Source organism: Microtus pennsylvanicus, chromosome 2 (assembly GCF_037038515.1).
Source record: "Microtus pennsylvanicus isolate mMicPen1 chromosome 2, mMicPen1.hap1, whole genome shotgun sequence".
In the NCBI taxonomy this organism is placed as follows: domain Eukaryota; kingdom Metazoa; phylum Chordata; class Mammalia; order Rodentia; family Cricetidae; genus Microtus; species Microtus pennsylvanicus.
The window spans coordinates 103,251,037-103,276,435 of record NC_134580.1 but is presented as its reverse complement, the minus strand read 5'-3'; the positions used below and the strand labels follow the sequence as shown (position 1 = coordinate 103,276,435).

Here is a 25,399-nt window from a genome sequence, read left to right as displayed (position 1 = left end):
GAAAAGTACAATTCCAGTAGGCACTGGTCTCCCAGCTGGAGACACAAGTCTCATCAATACACACAAGCAATCAATGCAGGCAAATGAAGATTAAGGACTTGTTTTTTCTAAGCTTAAATATGATGATCAAGTCCATTGAGAAGGTCACACTTGGTGACTACAGACAAAACCCAACCTCTGGAGATCATGACTTAGCCAAGCAAACACTCACCACATCTGGGTGTAACCAGCTCTGTGCAGCCACTATCCCTATGCTCCAATTCTTCCAGGAACATCTGCATATTGGGGTTTTGCTGGTACAGTTATACCCGGCCTCTTCCTTCCATACTACTGACGCCACAGCAAATGTACAGGTGGTGCAATACAGCGGCTCCGGGGAGGGGGACAAGGGCAGTGGGGCTGAAATGGGCCCTTCTTAATTGAATTCATTTTTTTTAACCTTTTACTTATTGTGGAAGAATTTATTGGGAGCTGGGAGGTGGCTCAGTAAAGTGTCTGCTGCGAAAGCATGAGGGTCTGAGTTCAATTCCTAAAATCCATGTTTAGAAAAGAAAAACGTAGGACACACTTATAATCCCAGCACTGGGGAGGTGAGGCAGGTGGAGGCCTGGAGTTCACTGGGTAGCCAGTCTGGCCTCGTTGATGACTCGTTTCCAGTGAGAGACTTTCACCAAACCAAACCAAACCAAACCAAACCAAGTGTCCTGAGGAATGGCCTGATAATGACCTCTGGCCTTCAGAAGCACACACCCACACCCACACCCACACCCACACACACAGGCAAGCACGCACGCACGAACGCATGCACGCACACACACACACACACCTCCCTAGGTGAACACAAGCAGGCACACACCTCACAAAAATTTCATGGGATCTGGCTTAAGTTGTAACCATCTAACTGGAGCGTGATGGAATAGGAGGTAGAAGGTAGAAGGCAGCCTGTGACACAGACGTGAAGCCAGCGCTCCCCTGCAGCTGCCTACTGTAAGTTCTTAAGCTGCCGAGGCCACGTGACGTGAGGGTCAACTTGATGCTAAGGCACTCATGGGTAGCATATGACGTCAGTGTATTGATGTGCCATCCTGTATAAAATGGAATTGTTCGGTCCTGCTCCCGACAGAGGGAGCTCGGCAATTTGACACATTCTTAAGTTTCTCCCCTCCTCCAGAATTAACCCCAAATCTAAGCTGTTTCTCCTTCCTGTCAGTAAAAGTGACCCCCTAGCCAGGACAGAATATAAGTAATCAATTAGGTTTCCACTTTTTGGGGGGTCTAACAACCACTTCCTAATTTTTAGCATCTCAGAAATATTTCTCAGATCTTCTTCCAGATCCCGATTTTCAGGACAGTTCTTGCCATGCTATTGCTGTTCCATACAGAACGCTCAGGATGAGATCCTCATCTGTTATGTTGTCCTGGTTACTCTTCCCTGCAGTGTGGGGACATCCTGAGAAGGATGCTGAGTCTGGAAGCCAAGTACTCATCTGTATCTCCCTATATTCTATAAACAACGCTTCCTAAATCGAACTGACTCAATTATGATTAACATTATTATAATTATCTTGGGTTTCATCCTCAGAGAGAAATAAAGTTATGGATACAGAAATTTCCTTGCCATTTTCCAGAATATTTCATCTTTGGGAGCGAACATATCTGACCACTCTGGCTTTTAACTATGTTCTACATCCTAGACAATTTCTCTTTTTGCTTTCCTTTTTCCTGGGCCTCAGGGCTGTTGGTTTCCCCATCCACTAAGCAGTTTCTCTGTCTCTGTCTCTCTCTCTTTCTCTTCCCTCTCCCCCTTTTCTACAATAATGATCTGGGTGCCCACACTCCCCTGAGTGCTTCCTTAGCTTCCTTGCCTTCCTCTTGTACCTACCTGGGTGAGTTCGCCCATGCAGCAGCTTCTAGTCCTGTCTTCCTTCCTAGAGCTCCAGACTCCCTCAGCCTCCCAGACACTTGCGATGTCCTACTTCTGTTTCAACCCCATTAGCTGAGCCTGATCCACCTCTTCCTCATTTACTATGCTGTGAAATCGATTCAGTGAGGCGAAACCAGTGCTAAAGACCAGAATCGGATAGAACTGATGTAGAAACATCAAAAGGCATTGCTTGCATTTAGCTGTGACCTATGATGCTTTCTTACTGTGGTTTAGTAAAAGAATTCCTTCCATTGCTTCTAGCTCTAACAAAGGCAGAGCTTTAACCTCCGTCTCCTGCAAGGCCTTCGTTCAGACATTAAGTAAGAGGAATTGACTAAGCACCTTGTTTTTAAGGAGTCTAAAGAAAGCACAGTATTTTCCAATTTAAAAACCTGCCTGTAGCTTCCGAAAGCTTAAATCAGTGACCTCTGATATTTTCCTACTTAGTGATAAAACAGGAGTTCGTAACGAGATCTCATTCAGCGAAGAGAGGAGCTGAAGCAGCTGGCGCAGGTTTGTGACCTTTTGAGCTTTGGCATGACCTTTCCCTGCTGTTGTCTGCTCAAGAATTTACCTTGGCAGTGTGGTCACTAGCATAACAAATCTAAGTACTCAGCTCAGTCAGTGTCTATTCCTACCACGCTTTCTCTGAAGATCTTTGGCCAATGAATAAGCCCAAGGCCAAGTTGCCACATCCTCAGAGTTTGATGCCCCATAGTGAGCAGCTGCAGCCACTTCCTTTCCTGTGAACCTTGTGAGGCTCTTCAGCCTCCTCAGTTTTTCTCCGTTTAACCTGTAATAGACTCCCTGCTGTCCTCAGGTTTCTCAAGACTCTGCTTGCTTCCTTGGCCAGACTTGCCTTGTTCCTCTCCAATAGCCAACTTCTAGCCTTTGCTTCCCAAGTTAACTCCGATCAGCCCAACAACTATTTGTTCAGTATTTTTATTTCCCCACCCATTGACCCCTGCATGTTTTTTCATTTAATACTTATCTCCCAATGAGTCTTGCAAATGCTCACCTCTGATGTTGATTATGAATGCATTGAGATAAGATTTGCAGCTTCTTTTTGTGTATGTGAGATAAAACGGTTGTCTGTCTTATGAAAGAGACTTCTATTGTCCTCTAACCCTTCTTGTCCTATTGGAATGCCTCAGCCTTTATTGGGGTATATGGCTACCCTACTTCAGTAAACGTTTCATTAGAGTCCTTTGAAGCTAGGTAAGGACATGAGCCAAAATCCAGACCAATGGGATGTCAACAGAAAGAGGTAGAGCGTGAACCAGGAAGTGATTAATCACCCAGGACCTTGAAGATAGGGCTGAGCCCCACCCAAGGTAGACTTGAAAGAGGAGAGGTTTCTCTGAGTCCTTGGGCTGTCTTTGGAAGTGGATGTTCTAATTTTGTTGGATGGCCTATGCATGTTCCAGAAGCACAAAGTCTGATCTTGTTTTGGCCATGATCCTTCTTAAAACACTAAAATCCCATCCATAGTTAAGTCAATGATCCCTATGGCAGCTGATGGAGAATGCTGTGAACTGAGGACCAAGTGGTCATGTGACTGTTTGCTATTGTGGATTTGGTTTTGTTTTCCCGCAAATGTCTTGTATTTCTAGTCATTATGATTTTTAAAGGGAAAGGGTGACTCTGAAAGTAAGTCAATCCATTTTATTGAAAAATAACTTCCCATAAGTATACTCTGCCTTTGGATGTCACTGAATATGGGTTTTGTAATTATACTATATTGTCAAGATCTTAGATTTAAAATTAAAGGGGGAGAGAGAGAGAAAGAAAGAGATAGATGGACAGATAGATGATAGATAGATGATAGATAGATAGATAGATAGATAAATGATAGAATAAATATCTAAAAAATCATTCAGAAACCTTCCTTCTTGTGTCTCTGGGACATAAGTCATATTGAGTCTGCACAGCTTCTCAGGCTACCAACAACTGCACTCCCACCACCAAGGCTACCAAGCAGAGGAAACTGCATACCTCCAGGTCTCCAGAGATGTTGGCACCAGCAAGGATCCCAGTGGCAGCGGGAAAAAAGATGGCAAAGACGGAGAAGAAGCCTTCACCCTTCGTGAAGCTTGGCCCAAAGTTTTCTGCAAATATGGATGCTGAAATGCAAGTGAGAGGAACATCACCTTGTTGGGTTTTGCACACTGTAGAAGCTTACGTTCTTGACCTCTGTGTTTCTAAATGAAAACGGATCTTTAGAATGGGAGCAGAGTGAACCTGAAACTGTTGGTTACTCTTCTCCGAGCACCAAGGTGCCTATCATTTTACATACACATTTAGGTCTTAGATCTCTCGACAGAGCTCTGGGAAGGTCATTAGAGACCAAGCTTGCTTGTCTTCTTTGAAAATAGAAGAAATGGGAAAAAGCAATAAGGAATTCTTGCAGAAGGAAAAATTAGTCTCTTTCATTGGGGTCTCACTGGGTATACAAGCCAAGCAGTAACTGGTCAATACAAAAACAAACTCAAGGGTATGTTTTGCAGACTTTTGTCTCATATTGCTTTATTTGAACATTTTCTCTTTCTTTTTCATCTTGCAGTTCTTTTGCTTATCTATTACGGGCTTCTGATTTTGTGCTTTATGGGTATGGTTTTTGTGTGAGTCTATGTTTTTTGTTCTTTTTACTTTTTTATTTTGTTTGTTTATTTATCTGTTTTCTAAGGAGAGTAAGAAAGAAAAGGCATGGAGTTGGTTGGGTGGGAAGATGAAGAAGATTAGGGAGGAGCTGTGGGGGAGAAAAGACTATGATCAGAATATATCATATAAAAAATTTTAATTAAAATATATAAAAACAAATAAATATTGCCAAGAAATTTTTTCGCAGAAACATGTTAGTAACCTCAAAATATAGAACATACGTCACATGCCCCCCTCATGACCACATTCTCACACATATGTATCTTTAAACAGTCTTTTCAGGCCTTTGACAAGCCTTGAGAGACCCGTGTGAGGCGGGCTGCAGAGTAGACTTGTTTCTAGTGTTCGGCTTTCTCTGCTCTTCCTCTCAGAGTTTGGATCTTAGGTCCTTATACCAAATTCTCAGAGAATAAGAATATGGTGAGTTGCTTTGTCCTTAGAGCAGTACTGTCCTGTCCTGTAGGTTGTCACCAAATCACTTACATGAAAAGAAAGCCTTCTAGAGAAAAGGCAGAAAGAAAGAGAAAGAAACCAAACAAAGAAAGGAATCTGGGATGAGAAAAGGTGGGGAACAGTTGAAAACATCAGAAGATATAAAGTAGGGGAAAAGGTAGAAAAGAAAGAACAGTAAAACCCAAAGCAAACGAAAGAACCACAATAAATACCTCACATAAAAATGGTGAGGGGGTCACAGGTAATAACTGAATATGTAATTGAGCAATTTATATGTTTTATAGCCTTAGCTGTGTATTGAGTAATCTAGGGTAGAAAATAAGAAGGTAGAAGAAGCAGAACTGGGAGAGAAAAGTCAAATTCGTACACTGTGATGTTACCACAAGGAGATACACAAGTAATTCACCCATCATTTCTTTCAGGTGTGTGTTTAGCTTTGTATGTATGTATGTATGTATGTATGTATGTATGTATGTATGTATACTGTTTGCCTGCCTGGTGCCTACAGAGGCCAGAAGAGGGCGCTGGATCCCTTGGAACTGGATGTAAAGATGCTTATGAGCTATTGGGGAGGGCTGAGCAGTCTCCTAACTCAGCTTGAAAGGTTGACAGAGGTTGCAGCAGGTTATGTCCCAGCAAGGCTGGGTGCTACAGAGTCTCCCAGGAAGACAGAGGACTTGATTTGACGCTAGTGTTCAGCAGAGGCTGATTATCTTTCCCAGCTCCCGGTTCTCATTCCCTTCATGTAGCTTCTATTCCTATTGTCTAGCCATCTAGTGATAGCCCAGTATTCAAGGATTTACAAGAGACCTTCTCATCTTCAACTGAAAAAGACTGACTTCTCAAAATTGCTTTTAAATTTTAAGTACCCTCCATATCTACTTTTTAAAGTTTCCTCAGGAAGTTGTCATTATTAATTTAATGGGAAAATCTGAGACCTAAACAGGATTTGTATAACCCGCTCAGCTGATACGCTAGTGTTGAAACCCCATGGGTCTCCTGAATCCAACTTCAGGCCTTTCCTAGGCTACATTGGAATCCTCGTAGCTGGGGATGGGTGAGAGAGGTAGCAATGGAGAGAACAACGTAGACACATTAACTGAGAAGGGACTGATTGGCCCCACTTACCTTGGTAGTTGAAGAAGCCTCTAGATTTCTTCTCGTTGTTGGATGGAATGACAGTTCCAATGAAGAAGTTTGCAATGGCAATGAGAAGAATAACCAGGAGAATCACCTGGGCCTGTGACACCGCAGGAAAGGGACAGAGTTAGAAGCAACAACAATATAAACTAGCTTCATATCTGGACATGCTCACTGCACAGTTGAAGCTTAATATATTGCCCTCGTCCCTGTTCAGGTCTTGAGGACGAGACCTGGATTTCAAGTATGCAGTGCTGCTGGTCTGGACAAGAGTTGTACATGAAAACGCACCAACCTTGCTGGCTGTGTCACCACGATGGCAACAAGCAAGATGAAATGTGGCCCTATGACCTGACACATACAATCAAGTCTTGACCAGATTTGGTACTGCTGCGGAATATTTGTTTATACTGTGGGAAGATGTGTCACTGTGACTGGTTTAATAAAGAACTGAATGGCTAATAGGTAGGCAGGAGAGAATAGGTGGGACTTCTGGGCAGAGAGAGGAACTCGGGATGAATCTAGGTACATGAGGGATGATAGCAAGACACTGAAGAAGTCAGACGTACGGTGCAGAGGAGAAGTAACCAAGGTCTGAGGCAGAAGACAGGTTAATTAAAGTTATAAGAACTAGTGAGGAAAAAGCCAAAGCTAAGGCCAAGCTTTCATAAGTGACAACAAGTCTCAGTGCCATTGTGTGTGAGCTGGTGGCCCAAAGGAAAGTTCGACTACAGGTACTTAGTGGTATGATGGCCACCTTTCATGTACTCGTGCCTTTTGCTATAGTGAAGGAACAGCAGCTGTTCTTTGTGAATATGGTGTTCCCTCTGTTGTGACTAAGTCAGGGCCTGGCCAGCACTTGTTACAGTGTTGTTTAGAGACACCCACCTTCGCTTCCCACTCCATCCCGGCTACTGAGATTCCTAGGAGAATCACCACGGTGATGGAGCCAATTATCCGGATGTCATTGGTTGGATCCACCATCATTGAATCACTCTCCTGCGGGGAAGGAATCACTCAAATGATTAAAAATAGTTCTTTGCACTCAGTATTTTTATAATATTCAACATGAAGAAAGGAAGCTGTACACAAATGCCTGGGGGCATATAGGATAATAAGAAAATGAAGTATTTGTAAGTTCCAGATGACAAAATAGAAAAAAATTCTAATTTTACTTTATCTGTGATGTAGGCTTTTGATAGACAAGGCTAGGGCCTAGAAAGGCTAGACACTCCTTCTAGCCACAGATGCGGGAGATAATGTAGCACTGAGCAGAAGTCTGCATGGCCACACCTTTTGTGTGGTACTTCAGCAGAAGGGCTGGCTGCTTTTATGTGCCAAGGGGAACTTTAGAAGAATAAAAATGGGAGGTTTCCAATATGAATATTGGAAAATAAGCGTTGCTCAACTTAATAACAGAGAACACAAACTCAGTAACACATCTCTTGAAGAGAGTAGACCATAAGAATACACACTATGGCCAGGCGGTGGTGGCGCACACCTTTAATCCCAGCACTCAGGAGGCAGAGGCAGGAGGATCTCTGTGAGTTCGAGACCAGCCTGGTCTACAGAGCTAGTTCCAGGACAGGCTCCAAAACCATAGAGAAACCCTGTCTCAAAAAAAAAAAGAAGAATACACACTATGTTCATTGATTCATTTAATTTACACATAGACATACTTTCACCAGTAGAGCATCTAAGGCGAGACGGTGAGGAGTTCCCATACTACACAGGCTTAAAGACCTCGTTCCCAGAGCACCTGGGTTGGGCCCTTAGCTAAGAGAGGCCTCATTTTTCTGCAGCAAGTTGTGCCCATGTTTGAACTTTCTTCATTTTTGGAAACCTTGTGAGCATTAGTGGTGTGCCTACAGGAAATGGTGCCTGTTGTCTACCTGAAGCTTTGTATTTTACACACTTTCCATTCACATCCTCTCCATCTGATATGCACAGAACTCCTGGGGAATGCATGAAGCAGTAAATTAGCTCCTCGTTCAGCTTTAGAAAATAAATAAGCCTCCGATGTAGAGGAGACAGGTCTAAAGTCTCCCAGGTGGTAAGGGGAGAGCTGAAGTCAAAGCCAGACCATCTGACCTTATGCCTGGGGCTCCTGCCCTGATCCTGAACTCTCCTTCTCTTATCTTGACCTGAGACTATCCCCTAGGGCCCTGTGAAGAAAAGCTGAGCTACTTTGTTTGTCTGTACAAAGAAGAGCTTTAATTACCTTAAGGAGATCTACCACAGTCTCTGCGAACCCCACCACATACATGGCGACAGCCACTGCGTTGGCGAAAGCAAAGATCAAGCCTATAGACCCTCCGAACTCGGGCCCTAAGCTCCGGGAAATCAGGTAGTAGGCTCCTCCTGCAACAAGAAAGCAGCGTGTGTCACCTGGAGGGGAAGCTGAGCTCTCCAGTCCCGTGGTTAATCTCCAACTGTTAATCATCCCACGAAGAGTATTACGGATTCCTAGGCATGCTATAAATCCTGGGTCGTCATAATGAGGCCCTGCAGGCATACCTGCCTTGTAAGCTGTACGGAGTCTGCAAAGTATGTGCCAGTAAAATTCAATCTGTTGAGACTTCCAAGTTAGAATCCTGATCTAAGTTAATAAATAATAGCAACAAGCTTTACCCAAATGCTTTGTCTTTTAAAAAAATTGATTTAGAGTACCCAAATGAAGAGTGTGACTGAAGTACAATTTTGAATTCAAAATTTCCAGAAACTGACAGACCAGGGTAGAAAATGAGATGGCAAGACTTGTTCTTTTCTGGTGCTGTGGCACAAGCCTGTTATCCTGGTCCTGGGAGGCAGAGGCAGGAGAGTTAGGTCTCCAAGGTCATTCTCAGTTATAGTAAACTGAGGACTAGCCTGGGCTACATAAAACACTGGCTCAAAAGAACAAAGCGGTTGATCCTTTTTTATTATTTTATTTTCTGGCTCCCATTCTATTGTATAAACTTTTCTGGTAGCTAATCTGTAAAATGAGCAGCTCTATTGGGGTGTGTGTACCCACTCTGGAAAGCAGGCTTGTTTCCCGGGTTTAGCCTAATGAAGCGTCAATTCCCATAATAAGGCTGTGGGATGAAAAGAAGGGCGGGGGAGCGCTGGGAACCAACGCTCTTCCCTGAACACTAAAGAATAGCTTTGTGATTGGCCACCCTAAAGAATAGCTTTGTGATTGGCCACCCACTTCCGTGACGTGAAAACCGAAGGGGTTCGCTTCACAGCTTAGGGCCAGTGACTGACACAGAAAGGGACTAATGAGGGAACTAAACATTGTAATGACCTCTTAGGCGGAGCTGGTCACGGGCGTTTTGCGAAGTCAGCATGGGACAAGAAAACTCAGAACAAACTCCCTTTTATGGAGGAGAAACTGTGCTCGGTGTGGGTAAGTTCTCAAAATGGAACATAGAGCAAATCCCCTGGAATTTTAAAACTTAACTTTCCTCTACAAATTGGCTGAGCAGTTACATGGGCATAACAAGAGGCAGATAGGGGCTGGAGAATTGGCTCAGTGGTTAGGAGCACTTGTTGCCCTTGCAGAGGACCCAGGTTCAATTCTCAGCACCCACGTGGCGGCTCAAGACCATATATAATTTTAGGTCCAGTTGTTCCGATGCCCTCTTCTGACTGCCTCAGGCCCCAAGTACACAGGGTACATACACATAGCTGCAGGCAAAATACTCATGCACATAAAATAAGATAAATCTTTAAAAAGCAATGAATAAAACATAAGTTGAGAGGAAAGGGGTTCTGTGGCTAGGGTTGTTTTAGAAAGCCTTGCTTGGGGCAGGGGTAAGAAGGGGTGGTACTTGTGCCTGCAACCAAGGGATTTGGAAGGCTAAGATGAGTGGATTGTCGTGGACTTAAGGCCAACCTGGCCCTGCAGAGTAAAACTTTGTCTCAAAACACCAAAATCACGCTAGAGATGGCTCAGTGGCTGAGAGTGTGTATTGTTTTAGCAGAGGACCTGAGTGCCCAGAATCCAAGTAGTTCACACCCACCTGTAACTCTACTGCCGTCTTCTGGCTTCTAGCTCCCATACTGATGTGAACATACCCCCCTACACACACACACACACACACACACACACACACACACACACACACACACTTAAAGAAAAATAAATAAATAAATCTTAAAAATACAAAAACAACCCCTCCCCACAGAACCCATCACTGACAACAAAAAGTCCTAAGCAGGGAGACTTGGACAAAACAGCTGAAGCAAAAATTAGTGAACCCGATGAACAGGGCAAGGGCAATCAGGACAGGGAAAATCTTCATCTGCGTTGTTTTCTACCCCAGCCTGCCTGCTCCCGAAAACCTGGCAGTAACTCATTGTTTCATTTATTTATTTTTAAACGTTCTTTTTGGTGGTGTTTTGTGATAGAAGCAGAGTATTTGGGGAGAACCTGACGGCTGGGGCAGGAGTGCTGTCTACGTGAGAATCATCACTGTCAGGCGGGATGTTGGGGAACACCCAGGCTGCTGCGGGGACCCAGGAGGGAGCAGTATAGTTCACCCTGGTGCTGAGCACCCATTGGGATTCACCACAGGAAATGGATCAAAGGAGCCCTTTCTCCAGATCTCTTCTTTTTCAGTTGAGAAGAATTTTACCTTGTTGTTTGGACTCTGCTTTATTTTGTTTTCTTTCAAGTCTTAGGGACCAGCTGGCAACATAAAATCTACACACTCAGTTAGTAGACAACTCTAGACAGGATGTGCAGCCATAGTTTATAATCACAAGTAAATCAGTTGGCTTACCTCCTCGAACTACTCCGTTTGTGCAAATAGCAGACATAGAAATACCTGTGAGTGTCGTCACTACTACGCTCAGGCCGATGATGATGACTCCCAGACCTGCAAAACCCCCAACAAAGGCGTTTGACTCCAGTAGGGAGAGAGATCACCCTTCCTTCAGGAAGTGCCAGTCACAGAAGATCCGTCTCCCTGCAGAAACCTGAAATGCTCTAACATAATGGTTCCGTTCCGCGGCCGTGTGGGAGACACCTGAAAAGCACTGTGCTTAAAACCGCTGCCATTCTGAGGAGTCATTTCCTGTGAATGACCAGCAAGACTGTACAGACTGACCTGGAAAAGAAGAGCTTTCCCCAAGGACTCCGCGCTCCTGACGCAGGACCTGTAATGTGCCAGGATTCCGTTAGCCGTGACCTGGGTGGACTTGAACTACGCTCACCGTGCTGCTGTCTGCATGCGGCTCCTCGACACTTCCCTGTGCCCATCAGCCACCAAGTATATAGAAACGTGTGCCTACCCGTATGTGATGAGGGTATTAGGGATCTTAGAGATTTTACCTCCACGAACAAACCCGTTGGTTGCTATTGCAGAAGTTGACAACCCAGTGATAGAGGTTACCATGGTGGAAAGAAGAATTATAAGAACTCCAAGACCTGTCAGCAATGAAAGACAGAAGATATTACATTTTATGCTTCTTCCTTGGAGTCCCTACTCCTGCAACATCTACTGCCTTTTAATTGAACTTTTCCAGTCCATGTCTTGGGCCCCAGTGGGGTTTCTTTGTACAAAGGTTGGGTTGCTATGCCTGGCATAAAGATCAAGTCCAAGAAGCACTCATTATGATGAAGGATCCAGTGGTCAACACAGTCTAACGTACAGTCCTGCAGAGGAAAAGCCGACTCCTCTCGCTGTCCTGGGAGAGAAGCTACCCCAGCCGCGAAAGAGGAAACATGACATTTGACCTTCTCTCTTGTTTGAGAGGAACCTGAATGGGAAAGTTTGGGATTTGACAAAGGTTAAATCCTTCTTCATTTTTCTTGCACCCTTTGCCTGAGGGAGAAAAGGAACCAACTCACATTACCTTCGAAAACACCCCAGAAAGGTCAGCGGCGAGCTATCGGAGCCTGTCACCTTTACCTTATGCCTGATGAACTGGCTCACAACCTTAATTACCTCCTCTGACATATCCATTTGTGGCGATAGCAGAGGTGGATAAACCAGTGATGGCTGTCACTGTCACGGCTAAGCCGATGATAATCACACCGAGACCTCGGTTGAGAGAGGAAAAATACGGGCGATTAAATGGTGGAACAGCTCATTGGGTCATTTACATAAAAGCAAACACATCTGGGTAGTCATTGAAGGATCACATTTGAATTAAACAAGCTGGCCATGAAATCGCCATTCAGGTACTAAGGGAGTTAAGATTAGGGGCGTGCAGAGCTGTGCGACCCCCCAAGTGAACAGTTGAGGTTGGTCAAAGCATAGGATGAACCTGGTCTTTGATGAAGTTCCCCACAGCCTCCAGCTGTTAGTGTTAATGAAGGTTATTTTGACTTTCCCAGTAAAGGTCTTCATTAGCAAATTGTTCATTAGGTAGACGGGTAAATCGGATAGAGCCGAATTTAGGTTCATTAACTTATTTGCGGTGCGTTCTCAGAATTTACTTATTTTCTGACACCTGAATGGCAGTGACATTAGGAATGGATGTGTGAAGTGGCTGACGTGGTGCACAGAAGGCAGAACTCACTGGTGGCTCGCTCAGTGTAACCACAACACCCATAAATACCAGCGTTTCTGACAAGCCTTCTGCATGTCTAGCTGTGTGGTTGGCAGTGTGAGAAATGCAAGCCGCAAACACACCAGAATGAAAAAGCCACCCTTGAGGATATTGTGGTCCAGAAGGGCAGCGGTTATGAGGAGAAACTGACAAAGGCCAAATTCAAAGGAGAGGCTTACATACTTTTAGTTTCAAGACACTCACAGCAGGTGTGTGTGTGTGCATGTGTGTGTGTGCATGTGTGTTGGGGGGGCATTTAGGCAGGCATAGAAGGCATAGAATGTATTAGAATATATCACTGTGGTATAAGTACTTTTTTTTAATTACATAAGTGAAAATAAACCAAGCAGGCACAAGGAAAGCTCTTGACTTTCCTGTTTGTCCAGGTCAGGAGCACACGCATGTGAATGCGTCCATGCTTCCGTTATCTGGAAGGACTGATGCTCAACCACAGAGACATGTGCAGGCCCTTACCAGACTGCAGAGGATTCTTGGGGAACCCAGGAACCTTCTGAATTAGTCCTTTTTTGTTCTAGCAAATTTCTCTATTTTCCTTCCCCACGGTTGGCCACCCTAGAAACTCAAATTCCCTTCTCTTTGCCTAGTAGGCTTCCTGCAGCTTCATTGTTCCTTTGTTAGGACGATATACACCCCTCTGCATCACCACCCACCACTGCGTCCTCCCATGTGCTTGCACAAGACATTAATCAGCACATTCATTTGTGAATATGATGTCTGACAGTGTAAAGCATGAGGCTATGAACCCGAGATGGACAGAAGGAAATTTTTACACTCCTCTCCCCCTGTCACGAGAAACTGATATAGAATTCAGAGATAAGATTGGGGAGTTCAGTGACTCCGAGTGTTCTGCTCTGTCACGTTGAGTGCTCTCCCACACATAAGGCAGTCATTCCTACTTCGCCACCCCCGCCACAGACCCTTGGAGAGGAGGTGTAAGAAGCGGTCACACATGAATGTTTTAGGTGACAGAGACGCTGTGAGGAGCATCCCTTCTCCTGTGTGGCTGCAGGTGCTGGTGGTTTCTTCCCAGCCTCCACACATTATTTTGATTTTTAGGATTTTTGAGGATGAATGTTTAGCACCCCCTAGACACGTCACGGGCTCGCCAGTTTGCATTGCACGACATCACTCTCTCTCTAACTTCATTCTTTCCTGATCACTGTCTCCTGAGCAATTCCCACCTCACTCTGTCGTGCTGCGGACATTTCTGTAGCCTGTTTGAATGCCAGTTTCTACTTTAACATGTTGAGAAGCTTGCTTCTTTCTCACAAACAAACAAACAAACAAACAAACAAACAAAGGAAAAGTCCCAGGGTACAAGGCAGCTGAGGGAGCATTCAGTTCGCTGATTCCTCAAATCGTGGCTCTTTCATGACCTGCTGCAGGAAGTACTGGGGATGCCTGTTAGCAATGCCCACATTTGCTAGGTTCAAAGCTTTGAAAGTGAATCCCAGCTCTGCGGTCTTCTATTCCACTTCAGATAATTCTTGCTCTTCCTGTAGCGAGATGGGTAGTTTAGCCTTAGCCCGTCTCAACTTGTATCTGCCCACTCAGCAAGATTTTTTCTTTAAATAATTGGTTGAGGGGGAGAATTAACTCATTTTTTTAAAAATATTTTAGCTGCAAAGTGAAATTCAGAGTGGAAGTGACTTGCTTCGGTTCACATCCACTTTCCACGTTCCACTTCCCTGCCTAATGTTGAGTTAATTGGAAATGATACTGCCCCAGCTAGGTGTCCAAAGAGAGGAACAACCGGACAGCATTATCAGCTCAGTCTGCCATGTTTTCAGGACTAGGGCAGCCCAGACTCAGAGGCCCAGCATGGCTGCCCATGAACTGTAACTACAATCACCAGATTCCTCCTAGCTTATCCCCAGGCTCTGGGTTCAAAAATAAATAACTTATTTTCTTTCCCTAAACTATGCCTAAAGCAAGAGGAAAACATTTGCGTTTGTGTCTTTTCTTCTCTAGTATAGAGAGAAGTAAGCCGAACACAGTGTCAGCTGGACAGTTTTGTGTGTGTAGTGTGTGTGTGTGATAAGATGCCTCAACAAATGGTACCAGGGACTGAGTTTTAAAGAGTAGGAGGCTCAGTAAGAGGACCCCTCCCCAGAAGAGTTACCCAAACCAGCAGGCCTGAACTCAAAGGTGCAGAGGGATGGTTTGGTTCCACTAGTTTTAGGTCTATAACAATGTAGGTTGATAAGATGTTTCTACTACTCACTACGTTCTATGCTCTGAGATTTAAAAGAGCATGAGAAAAAAAAAAACGCCAACAACTCCAGTCAACAATATCAGTTACAGCGATCACTACTGACTGTGTGTGTGATTCCACTATACAAACGAAGCGATTTTTGTTGAGAGACACTAATGTCTAAAAGTGAAACAGGCAGCTTAGCGGAGAGAGGATCCTTTATACCTTTGTAATAAACCTGAAACTGGGTTGATTGTGAAGAGTTGTGTAAGATCTGATTAAAGTTCCGATTGTCGCCCAAACATATGGGTGTTAAATACATACATTAGAAAGAATTACTCTTGCCTTGGGCTGTCTGTGCTCACACCTCCACACAAAGAACTGCGTCTTGATGATCTCAATAAGTTACTAAACTGCCCTTAAAAACCTAATTTTGCATGAAGGCCCGGAGCAAAGCCTTGGCAATATTAAGCTGCACATTTTCCATGGAACGGCATCTAGTTATTTTGGACCCTGCGGCTGTAGGCATTCATTTGCTACGCATCATCAAACCAGCAAGCAGCCTTTCTGCCAGGCACATAGCAGCTGTTGAGCGAGAAACATGGAAAAAAACGACGGGGCTGGCTCAGTGCTCCCCATTGGAGGGCAGCCTTCCTGGTCGAGTTGTCAACTGCTGGTTCAGAAGGTGTGTTGAAGGGGGTAGATAACACCAGGAACTTTCCATATACAAACTGAGATGTCTTCCCGAACGGCATAGAAAGGCGCAGCTGAACTTCTGTGTTCTCCATACCAATACTCACATCTAAGTCTCCCCTCAATACTCAACCTTTCTTTTTCGAGTACATAGAATAGAACACTGTCGATTTTTTTTTTTAATCACAGTAAGTTAGGAACTTAGGTAAAAACACAACTAAGTTTTTCAAATAAATTTTATATTCTTAATAAGAAAACCCTCTGCAAAACTGAACTTTTAAGTGGCAAATTATTGAAAAGCAATAAATCATCACTCCTGGAATAATACAACTTTTAAAAATACGATTGTTTTAAATTGGTTACCTACATTCTAAGTGATCACTTGCAATGACTAGAGTCATTTCAACTATCTTTTAAAGCTTATAGTTGGGAATATTTTATGAGCATTTGCTATTTACGGCTGGTATCTGACAGTAACACAGTTATTTTCTTTGGAAAATGTTCAGCAACAAGGCATTTTTACGAATCAGGTCACGTATGTGGTTGTGTGCACATTTTCGCACTTTCCAAGTTGTTTTTGCTAAGTGAAGTTTTGCCGTTCTTCATAAGCGGGACGGACTGAGGCAAGTAAAATGCAAATGTCAATATATCCAAAAGTGTGACCCTAGTTATTTGAAACAGATATGCTTCATACAGCCATATGCATGAAACTCTATAAGAAGGGAGAAATACTTGCTTGACCATTCCCCTGTTGAGCAAACTGGAAAATTCCAGTCTCTCAGGAGTTAGTCTTTCACCTTTCTTTCCTGGCATTGTCAGAGGGGAAAAAAAAAGTTCTCAAGTGTAAATGTCTTCTGTGACCTTCATCTTCTGCAGCTTTCATAGTGAGCCCAGTTTGTTATTAAGCTTGCGATTTACATAAAAATCATTTAGGAGGGGAAATTGCTCACCGATTCCGGCTTCTCCGACAATCCAGGAGAGGCGAATGAAGAGCATGACTCCCCAGATGTTCAGCATGCATCTCACCTGTGGATGAAAGTGAGGATGGAAAGGGGTCCTGAGCCAAGCCCAGCCCACCCCCTTGGCAACTCTGGTGTCCATGACTAGCCGGTGAAGCCCATCAGATCACCGGGCGGATGCTCTCCTTTGTAAGCAGAAGTTTTCTCACCAGCACGCCTTTCACCCATCCAAACTTCACAACTCCGGCTGTGTCTTCTTCCTTGTTTTCTGCTTGTTCATCTCCAGGCATTCCATCACCATTAGCAACCCTGTCGGCTGAGCCAGGGGCCACGGCCACATTCTGCATTTTTACAGAGAAACACAAAGCAAAACAGTAATGGTTCAGTCAGTTCTCTCTCTCTCTCTCTCTCTCTCTCTCTCTCTCTCTCTCTCTCTCTCTCTCTCTCTCTCTCTCAATGGTTCAGCTTTTTAAAACCTTCAAAGCCAAATCAAAACAGTGGCCATAAAACTCTAGGAAAAAGAAGTATTTCAATAACTTCAGCAAATAATATTGTTATTGCTTCTTACCTGGAAGCCAATGGGTCCCCATTATGAGCCATTTCCAACCATGGCTAAGGCTGTAGGATGGTAGGCAGAGCCTAGGCTATCTGCCACTAACAGCAAAAAGTGGTCAAACTTAAATGAATATAAGTTGCAAATGGATAAAAACAAGACAATGGACTCAAGGGAAGGCAGATGAGTCTTTTGTGCCACGTGTTTGGAGGACCAGAGTGATCAGCTTCCTGGATGCAGCGAAGCTGGAATTCTTTCCCCTTTGCTTCATTTCATTCAGTTAGTTAAAGTGATCCCCCACCCCATCTTCCCTTCTTTTTCAATCCCTGTTCCAATTAATTTTTAGATGAGAATATAATCTCTCCCCTAACTCTTTTCTCTGCCAGTACTTACTCTGTTAAAATAGTTTCTTAATAAACTACAACTTTTCTTAAAAATAAGTAATGGCAATAGACTGTTCAACCAAAGTCTAAAAGAGAGTAAACAGTAAAACCCAAAGAAGTGTTTTCTCTGCACACACAAACAGAGCAGCTTCTGGCAGTCTACAGAAGGCTAAAGGCATGTGTGACTGCAAAACTATTCATCCCATAAGAGAACTTTCATTAATTTAACTTATTTACTTATTTTATATGTATGAATGCTTACCCGCCTGCACGTGTGCATACCATGTGTGTGTTTGTTGTGTACTGAGATCAGAATGGACCTCAGATCCCTTCGAATTGGAGTTACGGATGGTTGTGAGCAACCATGTGGGTACAGAAAACAGAATCCACGTTCTCTGCAGAGACAAACAAATGCCCTAAACAGCTAAGCTATCTCTCTAATCCCAAAAGGAAATTCCTTTTTCTAAAACAATCTAATTTAATTTTTTGTTTTGTTTTCGATACATCCCGACTGCAGTTTCCCCTCTCTCCACTCCTCCTCTTGGTTCCTTTCCCCTTCCACCTCCTCCCTTTCCCAGATGCACTGCTCCTCCATTTCCCTTCAGAAAGAAGCAGGCCTCCCAAGGATATCAACCAAACACAGCATAACAAGATAAGGACTAAGCACAAACCCTCACATCACGGCTGGATGAAACAACCCTGTAGGAGATAAAGGGTCCCTGGAGCAGGCCAAAGAGTCAGAGATATTCCCACTCCAGCCATTATGAGTCCCACAAAACACCAAGCTGAAAAATCATAACATATATACAGGGGACCTAGTGAAGACCCATGCGGGCTCCATGATTACCGTTTCAGTCTCTGTGAGCCCCTCTGAGCCCTGCTTAGTTGATTCTCTGGGCCTGTTCTACTGGTACCTCGACCCCTCTGGCTCCTACAATCCTTCCTTCCTGTCTTCTGCAAGACTCCTCAGTAGAAACAATAAGAACTATACATAAATAATTTTTGAAAAAAATTAGTATATGATTTTATCTCTGTGGCCAGTTTTCAAAAACTTCCTTTTGAAAGATCTTTTTTTTTTTTTTTGTATGATAGCCCTTGAATACAACGTGGAGAAAATATGTTTACTTCAAATTAAGAAGAGCTCTCATTCTCTAATTTTTCTTCTGTATATATCTGAATAATTTCAGGTATTTTATTTAGTCTTTGTTTCTTATCCATTTTTCATTGTTCCCTTTGTGCAGGGCACATTTAAAAAGGGAGAGAAAGAGAATGAATCTCAAGTCACGTCCTTTCTTTCTTCCCAACCTCATCCAAACATAAAATCATATTCGTTGCTACTTCATAACTGTAATCTTGTCACTGCTATGAATTATAATGTAAATATTCGTGTTTTCTAACAGTCTTAGGTGACATCTGTGATAAGGTCATTTGACCCCAAAGGGGTTGCAACCCACAGATTGAGAACCTCTTGTCTAGTTCATGCTAAGCCCATGCTTTGCTGTTGTGTTTGCTCTCGGTCTCTAGTAGCTACTTTGAAAGGGGAAAAATCATCACATGATAATCAAATTTTAAAATTCATTTAGGAAATTGCATTACAGATATTTGTAATGTAAATGTGTGTTGGCAGTCATGGTCCCTCACTTTGGAGAAGGGACTGGAATCACAAGGAATTTTAGATTGTGCTTTACTTAGTTGGGTTTGTACAAAATACCACCATTCAAATTTATAGTCATCATAAAGTATCAGGAAGCCTTTATATAAATATTTTCCATGCTAAATTTTTAAAATCCAATGTGTATTTTCCATTGACAACACATCTTGGCTTAGACTAGCCTCATTTTCAGCACTCAGTAGTCATGGGTCACGTATGGGCTGGCTAAATAGAGGCCCACACAGTACAATATATTTCTGATAAAAGCATCAGGTGCTTTTCACACACCAAGTAAAAGTGGTTTTCTTTTTATGACTTCTAGACACATAAGGCATCTAACAGTCACCTGTAGCTTTTACTTTTATTTGTACGTGTTGGGTATCATGTGTCTGTGTTTCTGACGTGTGTGAATGAGTATATAGGATGTATGTGTTTGTGCTGTGAATGATGTATGTGCATGTGTGTTTGTGTTTGTATGAGTGCAGGCATTAATGTGTTATGGCATGTGTGTGAAGGTCAGAGGACAACCACGATTGTTGGTCCTTGCCTTCCGTCTTGATTGCAATAGGGTTTCTTGGCTCTTTGCTGATGTGTATGCCAGGCTGAGTGGCCGTAGAGCTCCTGGAGAGGCAGTCTCCTGTTTTTACCTCTCTCTCTTGCCCTATGCATCCACACCAAGCAATGTTGCAAAGTATTTTCCACCTGGAGACATCTCCCAGCCACAGCTTTTACTTCCCATGACTAAAACATACAGTCTTTAAAAGCATAGGAGTTACGGGTGTGTTAATAAGAATGTTGAAGGGATTGTTTGGTTAGAAAATTCACTTCTTCAATTTAGTTCAAGAAGCCACCTTTAGCAGGGCGGTGGTGGCGCACGCCTTTAATCCCAGCACTCGGGAGGCAGAGGCTGGCGGATCTCTGTGAGTTCGAGGCCAGCCTGGTCTAGAAGAGCTAGTTCCAGGACAGGAACCAAAAAGCTACAGAGAAACCCTGTCTCAAAAAATCAAAAAAAAAAAAAAAGAAGCCAACTTTATAATTACCAGTATTAGTCACCATTAGTTAATCGCCATTCTGTGGCTGGGGGTCATGTGAGAAAGCCTTGGCCACTTGTCGTTTTGGATGTGGTTTTGGGAATAAAGCCTATGCTTTCTGGTAAAAGCTGATGAGGAAAACCTAGGAGATTGCCATGCTCTTGATGAACTCCAGTGAAGACGCTGGCCCTTAGATGTGGAGAACGAGAGCAAGAACAACTGAAAACAACAATAAGCCAAATGAGAAAACCACCCTCAAAACAATAAGGCAGGATAAAAAAATAAATCGCATATTTAAAATTATCCATCAAAAGAAGCCTTTTATTTCCTGGTGGATGCTAATCCTGCTCACAGTTTCATGGTTTTCGAGTCTGTCACTTGGACTGTGGAGCATGATACAAAAAGAACAGTCGACAGGCAGGGCAGGTAAACCACCAGACATGGAAGTTAGTACAGCAATAATTTCCTAAATTGTTCAAAAGCAAAGTCAATGTCTCTTTTCATAGACAAATGGAACTTGCTAGTGTTTTGAAGTTTTAAGTACATTGATATCAAGGACTCGGAGCCAGTGACCTCTAATGTATCTCTCCTTCTGTGCTAATGTTTAACAGTAAATTCACAAGGATGATGCTGTTTTCTTGGCTCACTATAATACAGGAGCAAAAGGGCTCTGCATCTTGTAAACTACAGGTGGAGTCTAATTTTGTCATGAAATAAATCCAGGGCACGTCCTACAGCAAGCTACTCTTTGCTTTCTTAAGAAGTTAAAATGAGAACACATCCAAGATTTTTTTTAAAAAAAATATTATTTAGGCAAAATCACCTTTTATGTGGTCAAGCAAATCTTGGTTTCACTCTTCGATATATGCTTTCTTTGTATGCCAGAAGAACAGCAAATTCAATGTCTCATTCGAATATTGAACTGACTTGAGAGGGGGCTCGTGGGTGCCTCAAGGGTTTTAAGCTCTGCCTAGGGGGCTCACGGACATCTGGATGCTGCCGGCCCATGTGTCAAAGACGAAAAGCTTTGTGATGACATCTTGCCTGTAGCTGTTTTTTTCTTTTTGTCACAATCTGAATTAATTTTCCTGTTTACACTCTGTTTCCCTAAATGACGATCCTTAACTGTTCATAAAAGCATTTTTAACTCTCTGGAATGACCATCCATTCCCCAAGATTTCTCCTTGTGTATTGCAGATTCAGCGCAGAGAAAAATAAAGTGCATTTAAAGAGAAAGGAAGGCAATTTTGGACAAGTCTCTCCTCTCCCAATACTAAAAAATGAATGCAGCTCCAATCACATGCATTCTGAGGGGAACTGGAAACAATGCTTTCTATGAAGTACAATCCTCCTCAGACGCCAACTGATCACTGTGCGTTCTTTGATGTGGAGAGATCGCCAAGGTCGACGGTGTGGGGAAGAAAGCAGAGCCAGGAACAATGTAAAAGCCTTGGTCTTATTCCATCTGTTCAAAAACTGATTCGCCAGTCCACAAAGCTTTCCAATGTGCTGTGTCAAAGGCAGTGCCAGCGTTCTGCGTGGCCCTTGAGATGGCATACTGAGAAACCAGTGCTTCTGAGTTTATCTCCCTAACTTCAAGACCTTCGTAAGCTAGGCCTTTAGAACTTACTCATAATGTGCCTTTCTCTTTCTAATGTCTGTCCTAAGAGCAGCTTTCCTCCTACTCCACTGCAGCCCGTTAACAGTGCTAGGGGCTGCACCCATAGCTTCGTACATTCTGGGCAAGTGCGCCCAGAATGAGCCATATCAGTTGTTTGCTTAATCTTGTTTTAAATTCAAACTTTAATTCTGAGAGAGGGTCTTACAAAGTTGCCCTAGCTGGCTTTGATCTCATTCTGCAATGAAGACATTAAGGTCCCTGAACCTTAATTCTCCACCCTCATTTTACCTATAGGCCAATCTTTGTCAAGTCATTTTCTGACTTGGAAATCAGGTTCCAGGCATAGCCGGGATTGCTGGCCTGAACTACCTACCAGGCCCTGCTTCTAGTTTCTTCTTAATGAGGTCTAAGGTATTATTTTTCCTCATTGTAAATTGTGGGAATGGATGGAATTTTAATATTGAAGGGGGCAGCTTTATAAGTTATATGTAGCGTACAGGACTTGGTGGGGAGAATTTTATGTCTTTTTCTGGACAGTTTTGGTTCTTTTTACTTCTTCAGACAATTGGAAGCTCCGTGTATTGTTTAACTCCTCCTTCTGCTCCTTCCACAACTTGGGATCACCATGCCCTCCTGTTGGTCTGCTGTTTCTTTTCTCTCCCCCTTTCCTGTTCCCGGCCATTCTCCCCTACCCCCTCATTTAGAGAAAGAAACTGACAAGCAGCTTACCTAAAATATCAAATGACCTTCCTTAAAAAAATTCTCCCTGGAAACTGATAATGTATCTGAATAGCCACAATGTTGTTGTTGTTGTTATAGCACCAGGTAGCTCAGAGAAAGCCTAAAGTTGGCAGATAGTCACAGATACAGCACAGAGGACAGAGGAGAAGGCTCGTGGGGAGTTGGGTAGAACAGAACAGAGTGGAAGTCCTAGTATGGAGTTGGGCCCCTGACAGCCCAGGGAGTAAATTTTGGAGATGTCTTTCCTCCGGGAAGAAGGTGAGAAGGAAGTAAGAAAAGAGCCAGTGCCTTTTCCAGAATCATCTTGACAGAACCCATCCTGAGTGGGGGGTAGGGATGATTGGAGACTATAACTTTTTTCCCCTTTCCTTCTTTCCTTCCTTCCTTTCTTTCAAGACCAAGTTTTTTTCTGTGCAGCCCTGGTGGTCCAGAAACTCACTCTGTAGACCAGGCTGACTACGAACTGTCTCCAGAGTGCTGAGGTGGTCTGAACCACCATGCCTAGCCTGTTTAATGTTTCAGAACCAGAATGAATAAATGAATGATTATGGAATGAACTGTTCATGTTCTGTTTTCCTGGAAGCTTGGGTGTGAGTAAATAAACTATATTAGAATATATAATATCCAATTCTCCCCCTAGATTGTAACCATATTCCACAAAGTGATACTCAGGGGTTGGGAGATGGCTCAGTGGCAAGGCACCTGCTGGGAAGTGTGAGGGCCTGAGTTTGAATCTCCGCACTCATGGAAAGGGCCTGGGATGGTGTCTGTCCTACCTGTAATTTCAGCACCGAGGAAGCAGAGACAGGAGATCTACAGAGGAAGCTAGCTAAGCTATGAGTTGTCAAACTCTGGGTTCTAGGAAGAGAACTGGACCATGTCCAACACCAGCCGCAGACTTCCACATACACCTGCGTATGCAAACAGGCACACATGCAAACAGGCACACATGCAAACAGGCACACATGCAGACAGGCATACATGCAGACAGGCACATATACAAATAGGCACACATGCGGAGTGCCATGCAAACCAAACCAAAAACCAAATACCAGTGACGTTCATTACAAAGGCCAGAAAGGTAGGAAGATAGTCTGTCAACAAATATTGGAGGAAGTCACAGAAGAAATCTAAGCTTCTAAATGATGTACACAGCTTTAGAGTCTTCCAGGGACTTTGAACCCCCTGTGCATTCTTTAAATAGGAAGTCTGGCCACTGGGTTTCTGAGCTTAAATCTGGAAGAGCCGAGAGCCTCCGGCAAAGGTACACAAGGCCGAATCTTATGTATTTTTGCTCTTTCCTTAAAGAATAGGAAAAGGAGTCGTCACTCAGCCTCCGCCACAGGGTGGCTGCCACAATATGAACTATGGAAGCACAGCGGTTTGTTTAAGAATGGCTGTGGAGTTGTTAGCACTAAGGTGGAAGCGGCTTAGAACTCATGTTCAGCCGTTTGGGACTTGAGGAACCTTATTACACACACCATAGGAAACATTGCCTCACTTTCGGAGTTCAGTCTGCACTTCTCTCCCAAGTCAGCAACCATCTGTGAAGCACCTGGACCTTTTCTGTTTCTTGGGAACGAGAGACAGCTGTGTAAGGAAGACGGCTGGCACACAGCAGCCCTCTCTATTGGAGCACCGAGTGTACAGTGTTCTTACCTCGAGGGAATGCTGGGGAAGGGCACTTACCATGCCCTTCAAACTTACCTTGGCCAGCTGCTCGTGGATCTCCAGAAGGCTGGGCCGATTGACCTTGGGCCCGCTCACGCTGCCCGTGTTGCGATAGTACTCAATCTTGGGGACAGCGTCCACGGTGTTGTGGCCAAAGGTTTGTAGGTAATACGTGTTTGTGTGAGAGTCATAGGCATGAAAGGTGGTGTCTGTTTTAGCAGCGTCTCCATTTTGGATGAAATTGTCGTAGCTCTCCTGATTCCCAGGCCGAAAGCTGATTCTCAGTCTGTTTTGGGCTTCGTCTCCGAACGAGGTCTCTTCGTAATGTGGGGGGTCCGTGCTGTCGCTCATGGCGGCGGCGCTGCCACGGCTCTCGTTTACGACATGAACTTGAAAACGGCTGGCACCACTGGGCACTGAGCTGGAAGGGGTGTTCACTGACATCTCCTAGAATCTACTCTGGAACTACCTATTTTAGGTATTTTTTTTAACTCTGTGTATTTCTGCTTCAAAACAGACAAGAGTATGTTTACAGGACGGAGGGCTCAGCTTTGGCCCTGGATGACCCAATAATTAGATTCCTGCTGGATCGTTGTTGTATTGTCTCCCATTTAATCTTCAGAATGATCTTCAACGCTGTTATTAAGAAAGAAAATTCAATTTGTTCCAGGCGATGCATGCAAACCTAAGAAGGGCTGTGGTTTAAGGTGCACTTAACTTAAGATACACAACTTTAAGTTTGTTTCACTAAAAATGACCTGTTCAGGAATCCCTGCTACCTGAGCAACAAAATCCTAACAAATAACCAGGGATTGATTTCTGTAAACAGAACTTCCGATGAAGTCACTAGCATGTGACTGTTTGTCCTGTTTGCTTGGAAGTCACTGGGGCTTTTAGAAAGCTTACTAGCAATTAGGAATAGTAGGAGCCTCCACGGACCGGCTAAATGCCGAGATGGCAAAGTCTTTTACCTTGATAGCACTATACACTGGCTGATATACGAAACAGGAAACCTGAAAATGCTGAAAAGTGTGTGTTGTTTGTTACAAAAATCCATACATCGTCAATGATAAATGTATCTCAGAAAGGCCTTCACACGTGTAACAAGTAAAAAGTTACATTTCAGAATGAAAATTTTAAAAAATGAAGCTGGCAAAGATGAT

General features: G+C 43.6%; 1 protein-coding gene across 1 annotated transcript in view; it reads right to left on the bottom strand.

The window, feature by feature from the left end:
• Positions 1 to 24,680, bottom strand: part of Slc12a1 (solute carrier family 12 member 1) — an 84,817-nt gene extending 60,137 nt beyond the window's left edge. The window contains exons 1-8 of the mRNA XM_075962673.1: positions 24,273 to 24,680; positions 16,795 to 16,926; positions 16,577 to 16,652; positions 11,496 to 11,591; positions 8,400 to 8,539; positions 7,067 to 7,177; positions 6,167 to 6,278; positions 3,920 to 4,047 (exon numbers count right to left, since the gene is read on the bottom strand). Of these exons, the coding sequence (XP_075818788.1) occupies positions 3,920 to 4,047; positions 6,167 to 6,278; positions 7,067 to 7,177; positions 8,400 to 8,539; positions 11,496 to 11,591; positions 16,577 to 16,652; positions 16,795 to 16,926; positions 24,273 to 24,680 (1,203 nt within the window). The remainder of the gene's footprint in view (positions 1 to 3,919; positions 4,048 to 6,166; positions 6,279 to 7,066; positions 7,178 to 8,399; positions 8,540 to 11,495; positions 11,592 to 16,576; positions 16,653 to 16,794; positions 16,927 to 24,272) is intronic.
• Positions 24,681 to 25,399: the final 719 nt, after the last annotated feature.